Source organism: Ovis aries, chromosome 15 (assembly GCF_016772045.2).
Source record: "Ovis aries strain OAR_USU_Benz2616 breed Rambouillet chromosome 15, ARS-UI_Ramb_v3.0, whole genome shotgun sequence".
NCBI classification, from domain to species: domain Eukaryota; kingdom Metazoa; phylum Chordata; class Mammalia; order Artiodactyla; family Bovidae; genus Ovis; species Ovis aries.
This window is the reverse complement of record NC_056068.1, coordinates 30,627,538-30,637,909: the sequence shown is the minus strand read 5'-3', so window position 1 is coordinate 30,637,909 and position 10,372 is coordinate 30,627,538. Positions and strand designations below refer to the sequence as shown.

Below are 10,372 nucleotides of genomic sequence, written 5' to 3'. Positions count from 1 at the left end.
ATATTTCTTCCATTCCGCCTGCAAACATCTGAAGTGGCTGTCTCTTCATACAACCATTATCAGACTTTCGGGTTCAAACCTGTATTGGTGGGTAAGGGTCTTTAACCTTTTTTTGTGGAAATCAAGTGGCAAAGCAAATCTAATAAACAGTGGATGTGGAGAAAGGAAACAATTACCTCTTAACAATGCTGTTTCTAAGTCAGTCCGCAACAGTGCGTGAAAGGATCATTATCCCTGAATAGATGCATGAGCTAAGGCTGACGTTAGAACTGGGTTTTAAAAAAAAAAAAGATAAAGATAAACAGAGGCCAAAGATGATTCTTTATTGCTCGATTTTTTTTTTTTTAAAGTCCAGGGCACAGCCAACTAATTTTGTAATGTTTATTTTGGGAAAGAATAGAAGCAGAATAGGGTTCCAAGCCACTTTCCTAATGATCAGACCAGGACACATTGCCACCTGCTGGTGTACCCTAGCATGATAATTCTGTCCTGAAAACTCTTCATTAAACTGCGAATTTTCCATAGATAACTGGAAAGAGCTTCGTCAGTCTGTATACAATGACCAAAATTCAAACCTTATCCACAAACTTTTAGACCTGCTAAATATCTTTTTTTGCCCTATTCCAACAATTTCACAGCGTAGGTATCAAATTAATTGGACCCAATGACTCATCAAATCATGCATTTTGAAAATGAGTTTCCTTCTTCCCTTCAAGAATGCCTCACTCCACAAGCTTCAGGAATAACACAAACTGGGAGAGTTTCCTAATTCACCTTCTCTTCCTTGCATACAAAACCTCTTGGCAGGCTGCTTTCAAGATCTTTCCAAACTTAAACAGACCCAAAGTTCTAGCTGTGAGCAAAGAGGCCATTTGCTGTGGGAAAGCTTCGGAAGATGGTAAGCAAAGGATTTAATTAAGCCAGTGATTATTCACTCCAGGGCTCTTTTTTTTTTTTTTTTTTTTTTCATAATGAAAATCTCTATATTCACGCACAAAGCTCTCATGGTAAAAAAAAAAAAAAAAAAAAGGCCAGAAAGCCTCTTTACAGCTGTTGGTAGCTCTAGGCTTTTCTAGAGTCTGTATATAGAATACCTTCACAATAGTTACACCAATTTAGGCAGAACACACTCCGCAGGGACATTAGTCCTTTACCTAGAAAAATGACATCGATGACACCTATTCACTGTGCATGCTCTTTGAGGTTTTCCAATGGGGGGTTATCCAGGCCCTCATCCATTCTTTCAAGCTGCTTATTGAGCATCTGGCTTCGCAAGTGGCTCTAGTGGTAAAGTACCGCGTGCGAATGCAGGGGATGTAAGAAACTTGGGTTTGATCCCTGGGTTGGGAAGATCCCCCTGGAGGAGGAAATGGCACTCCAGTATTCTTACCTAGGTAATCCAGTGGACAGAGGAGCCTGGTGGCCTACAGTCCCTGGGGCTGCAAAGAGTTGGACATGACCAAGCACACAATGAGCACCTACTGTGTGTCTAACACTGTTCCAGTCTTTGGAAGCAGAGTCTGAAGAAAGTAGAAGGCCCTGTCTTCATGGACCCAACTGGACATCATCATTTTCAAGGCAACTACTCAAATAGGCCAAACATAAAGAAGGCTGAGCACCAAAGATTTGATGCTTTTGAACTGTGGTGTCCAAGAAGATTCTTGAGAGTCCCTTGGACTGCAAGGAGGTCAAACCAGTCAATCCTAAAGGAAATCAATTCTGAATATTCACTGGAAGGACTGATGCTGAAACTGAAGCTCTGATACTTTGGGCCCCTGCTTCGAAGAACTGACTCATTGGAAAAGATTCTGATGCTTTTGAAGATTGAAGGTAGGAGGAGAAGGAGACAATAGAGGATGAGATGGTTGGATGGCATCACTGACTCAATGAATATGAGTTTGAACAAGCTCCAGGAGATGGTAAAGGACAAGGAAGCCTGGCATGCTGCAGTTCATGGAGTTGCAAAGAGTCAGACATGACTTAGTGACTGAACAACAACTAAAACAGGTGGAAAAATAAGAAATTAAGTTCTTCCTCCTCCTTTTGGCAAACTGCTTTCTGTATGTAGATTGTTGCCTCAAAAAATAAACACTATTAAGAATGGTGGATAAGAGCAGCTAAGAAGTATTTTACCGGTAAGTATAAATATGGTTCAACCTTTCTGCCGGCCAAAGCCTTTTTTTTTAAAAAGCTTCTTGGCAGAACCACAAGAAAGACATAAAGCAGACCCTGGGTTGATAAAAAGTTGTTTATTTTTATAAAATTTAGTATAAATCTTATTGAAATATAAATTCTTCTTGAGCAGTGTTAATAATTATTACATAGTAATCTGAATGCAAATGAGTACTTCATGTGTCTGACCATACCACATGTTAATTAGCCCTTCAGTACCTGTCATGGACAAACTCAGCATCTTAACTGCTGAGTCACCTTCATTTCACAGTTTTGTCTCAGCAAGTTGCCTTCAGAGTTATCAGCTACAACATCAAGAAAAAGCTGAAATGAGGGATTCTCCTCCTCTTATCATTAGTTAGGTTTCTTGAAATTCAAGAAATCTAAGTACATTCCCCTAAAAGAGCAAGGTCTACAATCCCTTCACTTCTGAGGCGTAAGGAGAAAAGAATTGGTACCAGATTAAGTCTGTTCATTCTTCTGGTATGGGACAGGTTGCACTGTGCCAAAATTCAAGAGACGGCTTTTTTCTTCCTTTTTTTTTTTGGTGCCAAGCCATGCTTGTTAAACTAGGCTTTTGCTAAAATCAGCATTCCCTAGCATCCTACTTTGACCACAATCTTATTGGTAAGAAGCTAACCAGCATTTCAGGGATGTGGGTCATAGAAAAAAAGGAGTTGGGGATGCTACTGTCAGATTATTCTCATGTCCAGCAAATCTCCTTAACCAAATGACAGTCATTTTAAAAGACCCATAGTTAACATGCCTTTAAAGCTGTCTTTTCCCAGAGCAATGATGACTTCATGCTGTTCCAACCACTCATGCCTGGACAATGATGTCCATTTTCAAGAACCACTCATTAGGCTAGGATTACGAGTGCCCATCGAATGGGCTGACACTTCCTACCGACCTCCAGCCCTGACTTCAACAGCCCCAGACTCTTGCTCATCAGCTGAGCTACGTGGTCGCCACTATGTGGTCTCAACAACACAATTGACTAAATAAATAAAAAACAAGCAAATAAATAAAACTTCCCTTTTTTCCTGTAAAAACCCTACATTAAAGACCTTCATTAATGAAAAGCCACCTAATGTCTCTATGAAATATGCAGTGGAGTATTTTGTTTATTGACAGTAGGGTTCAAACAGAGGCAAAGAGTAAACAAGTGACCTGCCCAAAGGATCTGGCAGGTGAGTAGCCAAATTAGTTTAAAGAACCTAAGAATTCTCACTTCCTAAGCCCTTTTACTTGGAGAAGGAAATGGCAACACACTCCAGTACTCTTGCCTGGAGAATCCCATGGAGGAAGGAGCCTGGTAGGCTACAGTCCATGGGGTCGCAAAGAGTCGGACACGACTGAGCGACTTTACTTTACTAAGCCCTTTTACTACACTTGTGTTCTTGCTTTTCCTAGGTAAGATGAGAGACTATTGACTAAGAAATATTTTTTTCCTCCTAACATTGGCTTTTTCATAATATACTGTCCAGACAGAGTGGCACCTTTTCCAGAGAAAAAGTAGTAACAAGATGAACAGGGAATGTATCTGAAATGGAAAAAAAAAAAAAAAACAGTCTCATCACCCTGAGGCTAGGACATTTGGTCTTTGGTTCTGGTTTGTAGTATGTATAGCAGAGCTGAAACCTGAACTGGCATCTCAAGCCCAGTGGAATCTACATGGTAAATCCCTACGGAATTCAGTCACAACCTCTCATGCCTAGGAGATTAATGCACAAAAGCCCTGAGAACTGGCATAGTTTTCCTGGTAGGGCAGAACCCGTACAACAGGACTCGGTAAATCTGCCCACACCTCATTCATCTCTCATCCGAAGCTCTAGCTCTATGGTTTTTGTGCAGAAAAGAGTTAATAGAGCAGGCCTGGAAAGGGCTGTCTGCAAGGTTGGCCCTTGGCCAGCATCCGGGGACTTAGATTTCGTCAGGAAGGTTCCCACATGAACTGATGAGACTGGCTCACTGACTCTAAACTGCACAAACAATGTGGTTCATGACGAAAACCTCCTTTCCTTCTGGGAGTCAGGAAAAGGCGGACTTTTTCGCACCATGGAAAGACTGCCTATGGCACCAGCCCCCATCTGAAACCTTGGATACCGAGTCTCTAACAAGCTTTCTTCTAGACATTTCATACATACTTTGAACAGATCATTGCTAGAGGAATTAGCACATCCTGCATGATCCCACTGGGAGAGGGCTCTCGAAGCTTGGGCTGGTTTCCCCTGTACTCTGCTCCGGGTGCCTTTTCCTTTTGCTGAGTTTTCATTGTATCCTTTTGCTGTAATAAATCAAAGCTCTAAGTAAAACAAAGTGCTATGTCCCGTGAGTCTTCCTAGTGAAGCATCATGCCTAAAGGTATGTACTTGGGGACCCCCAAGTACAGGGAGCCCTATATGGTATATACCAAGTATATGGTATAGGGAGACTCAGGAAGTAGCCCCCCACCACTGTCATGGTTTCACCCCCCATCCTGCTCTCAATTTCCTGATCCAAGTTACTTCCTGAAAGTCCCCACTTTATAGTAAATGGGGTGCATTTCTTTAAGCTGCTACACAGAAACCAGGAAGAAACACTTGTTTATTCAAAGGAATACAGAAGAAACTGCACTAATGTTTTTTGAGTTCCTTTCTAAGCTGTCTGGTCATCAAGCCTCCCAGGGACAGAAGAGCCAGGGTCACCACAACCTACAAGGAATGCAGCACACTCATCTCACAGCTCTGACTTGCTCGCAACTACTGCTGGTAGTCGCACTTTCCACAGCTGTGCTGCTGCAGAAGTCAGCGTTTTAATACTGGAATGTGTTCTGCTCCAAGACTGGCTTTCAAACCAATCAATAAATTTAGCCCTTTGTTGTGATCTAAGTTTGTAAGAAGCATGATTCCGTAGCAGCCATATATCCAACCTGGTTCCCGTGGCTGACTGAACCTAATCCATTGTCCAGAGCAAGCCTTGGCTAGTGTGTCTTGAGATGTCCATTAAGTCTGAGCTGCCGCTCCTCACTCCACCTGCTTCTCCAGGTGTGGTACTTCTTGATGCTTTTCCTCCATGCAAAGCGCCAGATGCTAAACATGAAACACCAAGACACCACATACATTGCCACTCCCCCGACCTTCACAAACCACTTGGGCGTGGGTGAGACCATTTCACAGAAGAGGAGGCAGGCTCCTACCCCAATCCTCACCCCAGTGAATAGGGCCACAAAGAGGAAGTCCACCACGTCTCCAGTGAAACTATGGTAACGGCCTGTTTCACGAAGAAACCAGCGCATCTGTAGCAGGGGGTTGGTAATCTCGCTTCCGAAGAGGACCGCATTGACCTCTGTGCCCGACTCTCCAAGCACCAGGGCCGCGATGATGCCCAAAATACTCAGTGTGTGGTGAGCCAGCATCAGAGGCCCCTCAGACCGGAAGTAGATGCACCAGCCCAAGTCGAAGATGAAGTAGCCCAGGGTGAGACACAGAACGTGCACTTGGAGAGGTGTATTGGGTGAGCCTGAAATAAACCAAGACAGAAGCAAATTGAGTGGCTGGGAATTGTGCTGGCTTACACAGGGATCCTGTGTTGCTCTTTCTCAAACCTTTTGGAATCACTGAAAACAAAAGCAATGGCAGGCACATGCTTTTTAGAGGCAACCAAAAAAAAAAAAAATCTAAAACTCTGGTCTCTATCAAACCAATGTTACAGGCCCCAGGACATGCTGTTCTGATGCATCAGATCTCAGTGAGTGATTCGAACACCAGCAATGATCCAGCGTCCTCTGTGTAGCAGCATAAAATTGAGTTATTTTGTTCTTTCCATTAAAATACTACACAGTCTCTTTCTTCCTTTTTTTTTTTTTTAACTAGCTAAAAGTCTGCTTCCAGATTCAGTTATTCTATCCCACTAACAAATGCAAACTATCATATATGGGAATGGACAAAGAACAAGATCCTACTATATAGCAAAGGGACAATATTCAATTTCCTATAATAAACCATAACGGAAATGTTACTCTGTCCCAAATGTCACATTAATTTCTTAGCTTAATGGGTTAGATTATTGGACACTGGTAGCCCTAACTTGTTTTGAAAGTGGACTCTGGAGAGAACCCCCGAAGTTAGTATGTTCCCATATGCAAGAACATAGGGTGCAAGGACCTGACATGTTTGAATCCATTAACAACCTTCATGTAAAACATAAAGCTTAAGCATTGCTTCCTATCAGTTTGATAGTTTGAGGAGGAAATTCAGAAACTCAATATGGGAATATAAGGAAATTAGAAAAAGAATCTAAGGAATTTTTAAAAAAAAATCATATTCTAGGGAATGTACAGATTGAACTACGTACCCACAAAATTCATATGTTGAAGGGCTGAACCCCAGTACCTCAAAATATGGCTATATTTGGAGATAGGACCTTTGAAGAGGTAATTAAAATAGAGTCATTAGGGTGGTGTTCTTGTAAAATGAGGACACTAGGCACAAAAGACCATGTGAGACAGCAAGAAGGCAGCTGTCTGCACACAAAGGAGGGGAAGCCTTAGAAGAAATCAAATGTGCCAACTTGATCCTGGTCTTCTAGCCTCCAGAATTGCAAGAAAATCAATCTTTGTCATTTAAGCGACCCAGTCTGTAATAAACCCCAGCAAACTAATTCAAGGGGAGACAGGTTTTGTATTGTAAGGAACATTTAGGAACACATCTGGCAGCTTAAAAATTAATGCAGCTACCCCAAATAATGAGGCATTGGTTAAATAAAGGATAGCAAATGCATACAACACAATATTATATAATAACTGACAAGGATAAGGAAGATCTATATACATAGACATGGAAAGATGATGTCCTTTGAATATACAATCAAGTAAAAGTTGCAGGTTACCAAAAAGTTTGCATTATACAGTCCATTATTGTCTGTCTGTCTGGGGGTGGTGGTAGAAAATGTTGATATTGCTTTTATAATTTATACATTTTGATCAATTAAATTGTAAAAAGCAATTAAAATTGTTTTAAAAAATAGAGTTATGAAAAGTAGAACAAAAGGTGATGCATACAATATCAGAATTAACAAGAAGATGAATGAAGACTCCCAAAGCACATTATAATAGTAATTATTCTTCAATATTCTTCAGCATTATACAAATTCTGTGGAAAACTCCCATCCTTCTAGGACTACCTCCAAATCATAAATTCCTAAGGGAAAATTCTCTAATGTCTCCCACATACCTGGGTGGGTAAAAGGCCAAGGGCCGTCAATGAAGCCAATATAAGCTGAGAGACCTATTGAGAGGATTCCGTGGGCGAACGTAACCAGCCGGCAGTTCCACTCATAGCTTCGGTGCTTATTCAGGCGACAGAAAGAAACGTAGAGCGAAAGCCAGCCCCCCAGGCTGCACAGTGCCTGCAGACACAGAGCTAAGGCCATCCTATGACAAAAAGACCAAAACCAGAAAAACAAAGAATGCACCCTAAGAAAACAGCATCGGGTCACATTGAGTATATGTCTTCATTTCTACTGTAAGACAGTACAAAAATATTACCTTCACAGAAATACTTTTTCCTTATCTACATTGCCAAGAATCTTCCACTGAAGTGTGGCTGTAATTCTGATTGCGTGTTCCTTAGAGATAACTGGTCAAAACAGTAAACCGAAAAGCAGGCACTGCATTCTGAGTTAGCAGACAGTCTAATATAACATGTCGTAATGATGAGTAAATGTCAATAATCTCCCAGTGATGACTGACCTTGGACTACGAGACACAAGTAATACAATGCACGTATTAGATGCGTTCATACTTCAAAAATCCCAATAAGAAGCTCTCACGGAAAAACACCGCCACCACTTGTGTTCTCTGCTAGAAGTCATATGACACGTGAGAGTTTAATGTGGTTTTAAACTGATACTAAACTCAACTGAAGTTTGGGTTTGAATTATGGGTTTACCAGTCAAAACCAAAATGAGGTAAACCTGAAGACAGAACTAAACAAAGACTTAGATATTTTGAAAGGAAAGAAAAAGAAGCTAGTTCTATTCAGTTTTGTAATTCAACTCAAAAACTGGCCAAGCGGGAAGCAGGATTTTGAGGTACAAGTGGGGAGTTTCTGTTAATATATAAAAATATCTTTAAGGAAATTAGTTAAAAATGAAACAAAGTCAGAAAGCTACATTTTGACATTCTTACTAGTGATAAATATACCAGGACAAGAATGAAAATAATGGAGTCAATAGAGTCAGACAGGACAAAAATCTGAAAATAACCAAGATGTCCTTATTAATATTCATTAGCCCCTCTACTGAAAGTACAAATAAAAAAGTTAAAAAAAAATTTCAGATATCTGTCTCATCTCAGCAGGAATTTTCTGCATGGCTACACTCGCTGCTTAACCCTATTCTGACAAGTGAAATAGTATCTGTGGACCAATACACATCAGTACACAAGCCACTCCCAAGAATGCTATCCCAAGAGGGCTTTATGAAGGTCAAGTGCAGTACAGCTTTCATCTGAAACCAGATTTCTACTCAAGAAAACAGCAGGTGTCAATCACTGACCTGAGTTCCAATTCTATTTCTGCCCCTAAATAGCTGTGAGTGTGTGGACCAATCACTTTCACCTCTGGAGCTTCAGTTAAAAAGAGAGAGAAAGCAGAGGGGAAAATGACCGATAAAACTCTATAATCCAGCCCAGTTCTGACAAGGAGTTCTGAGAGAATTTTGTAAAACTTCCAGGCCAATTTTCCGAGCAAGAGCCAGAAGTACAAAGGACCCCGAGTGAAAAGAACCGTCCTCTCTCAACTTCCTTTTAAAGGCCAGGGTCACCAGCCAGAGTAATACGGATCAGCTCTTTTGGTTATGCCGATTAGTATTTTTAGAGTCTTCTTCCCTGAATCCTAATTCCCCGGCAGAACAGAGGGAACAGTAGCCCATTTACAAACAAATAAAAGAAGAGACATTCGTAAATGGCAGATACAACGCTGTGACCTTGAGAATGTCACGCCATCTCCGCGTTTGGGCTTTTCACTCTTGGGGGAAAGGATGGCAGGGTATTTAGATGGCCGATGGCCGTTTCAACTCAGAATTCCAAGGCTCCAGTCCTCGCTCCTCCCTGTCCAGGGCCAGATTCGGGAGGAGGAGCGCTGGGCGGGCCCACCTGGCTCTGGGCCTCGGAGCAGGCGTGGCTGGAGCCAGCGGCAACCTCGGCGCCTGGCAGGCACGGCGAGCGCATCTCCCCTGGACGTGCCTCCCCTGCGCTGCGGCCACACCCGGCTGCGGCGCACCTGAGCCGGACCGTTATGCCGGTATCCCGTCGGCGCCCAAAGGCAGAGGGAGGCCCTCTCCCCTCAGAGGCCAGGCCAGGCCATCTGCCGGCTTCCGTCTCCCACCCCCTCGCCCCCCTCAGCGGGCCAGGCATGCCAGGCCACCCACGTCCGGAGCCCAAGCTGGCCGCCGGAGCCGGGCGGCTCGCCCCGCGCAGTTACCTGGTCCAGCGCCCCGGAAAGCCTCGGGCGCCTCGGCCCCAGAGCTCAGGACCGGGATCCCGGGAGCAGGAAGCAGCGGAAAGAGGGAGGGAGGACCAGGCTCTGTCGGCGGCAGAGGAGGAGCCGGGGGTCTGGGGGCACCTGCTGGCTGGGAGGACGGAGCGCACAGCCAGAGCTGGACCCGGGACTGTTCAGAAAGCGGGCGGGAGGATCCCCTCTTAGTCACGCAGGCCTGGGGAGGCGAGGGGCGGGGGTGTGAGGGGTGATGGTGACCTAATAATGACGTGAGACCTGCAAACTGTTGTCCTTGCTTACTTGTTTGTTGTCTGTTAGAACACTTATCCATCCCCTGCCCCCACGATGTGACGGCCCATCCCATAACCAGTTGGAGAGCACCTACTAAGTGCATACCCCCCTACTAGGCTCTGTGGGGGATTTCACTTTTTCGTTTAAGTTAAACAGGCACACAAATAACTAATTTCCAGGAAAGTGCTCAGGCCTGAAAATTAGAAGTTATCTATGCCTTCTCAGGTCAGCCCTCTCACTACCTTGGCACTGGAGAATAAGGCTTTAAGAGTAAATCCCACTTGGTTACTGACTGTATATCTTTGAACAAGTTGCTTAACTATTCTGTGCCTCTGTTTTCTCATCCACAGAATGGGGATAGTAATAATAATAGTTGTCTTATTGGGTTATTGCAAGAATTTTACACACTTGACATGTGTAAAGTGCTTATA

At 43.3% G+C, this 10,372-nt stretch overlaps 1 protein-coding gene across 3 annotated transcripts; it reads right to left on the bottom strand.

Moving 5' to 3' along the window:
• Positions 1–2,234: 2,234 nt before the first annotated feature.
• On the bottom strand, positions 2,235–9,712 carry TLCD5 (TLC domain containing 5). Of its 3 annotated transcripts, XM_060399323.1 has the most exons (4): positions 9,636–9,712; positions 7,700–7,909; positions 7,386–7,585; positions 2,235–5,673 (listed from the first exon to the last, which is right to left on the bottom strand). In XM_060399323.1, exons 3-4 carry the CDS (start codon positions 7,582–7,584, stop codon positions 5,135–5,137), a joined length of 738 nt encoding a protein of 245 aa, XP_060255306.1. In that variant the 5' UTR covers position 7,585; positions 7,700–7,909; positions 9,636–9,712; the 3' UTR covers positions 2,235–5,134. The 3 variants fall into 3 exon arrangements, with proteins under 3 accessions (XP_060255306.1, XP_027835129.1, XP_027835130.1); XM_027979328.3 differs by lacking the exon at positions 7,700–7,909; XM_027979329.3 differs by lacking the exons at positions 7,386–7,585; positions 7,700–7,909.
• Positions 9,713–10,372: the final 660 nt, after the last annotated feature.

Excerpts from the sequence above, each read along its gene's own strand:
- TLCD5 (XM_060399323.1), bottom strand. The coding sequence starts at position 7,584 with ATGGCCTTAGCTCTGTGTCTGCAGGCACTGTGCAGCCTGGGGGGCTGG. Across the intron at positions 5,674-7,385 it reads TTGGCCTTTTACCCACCCAG|GCTCACCCAATACACCTCTC; the intron begins GTATGTGGGAGA and ends GGTTTATTTCAG.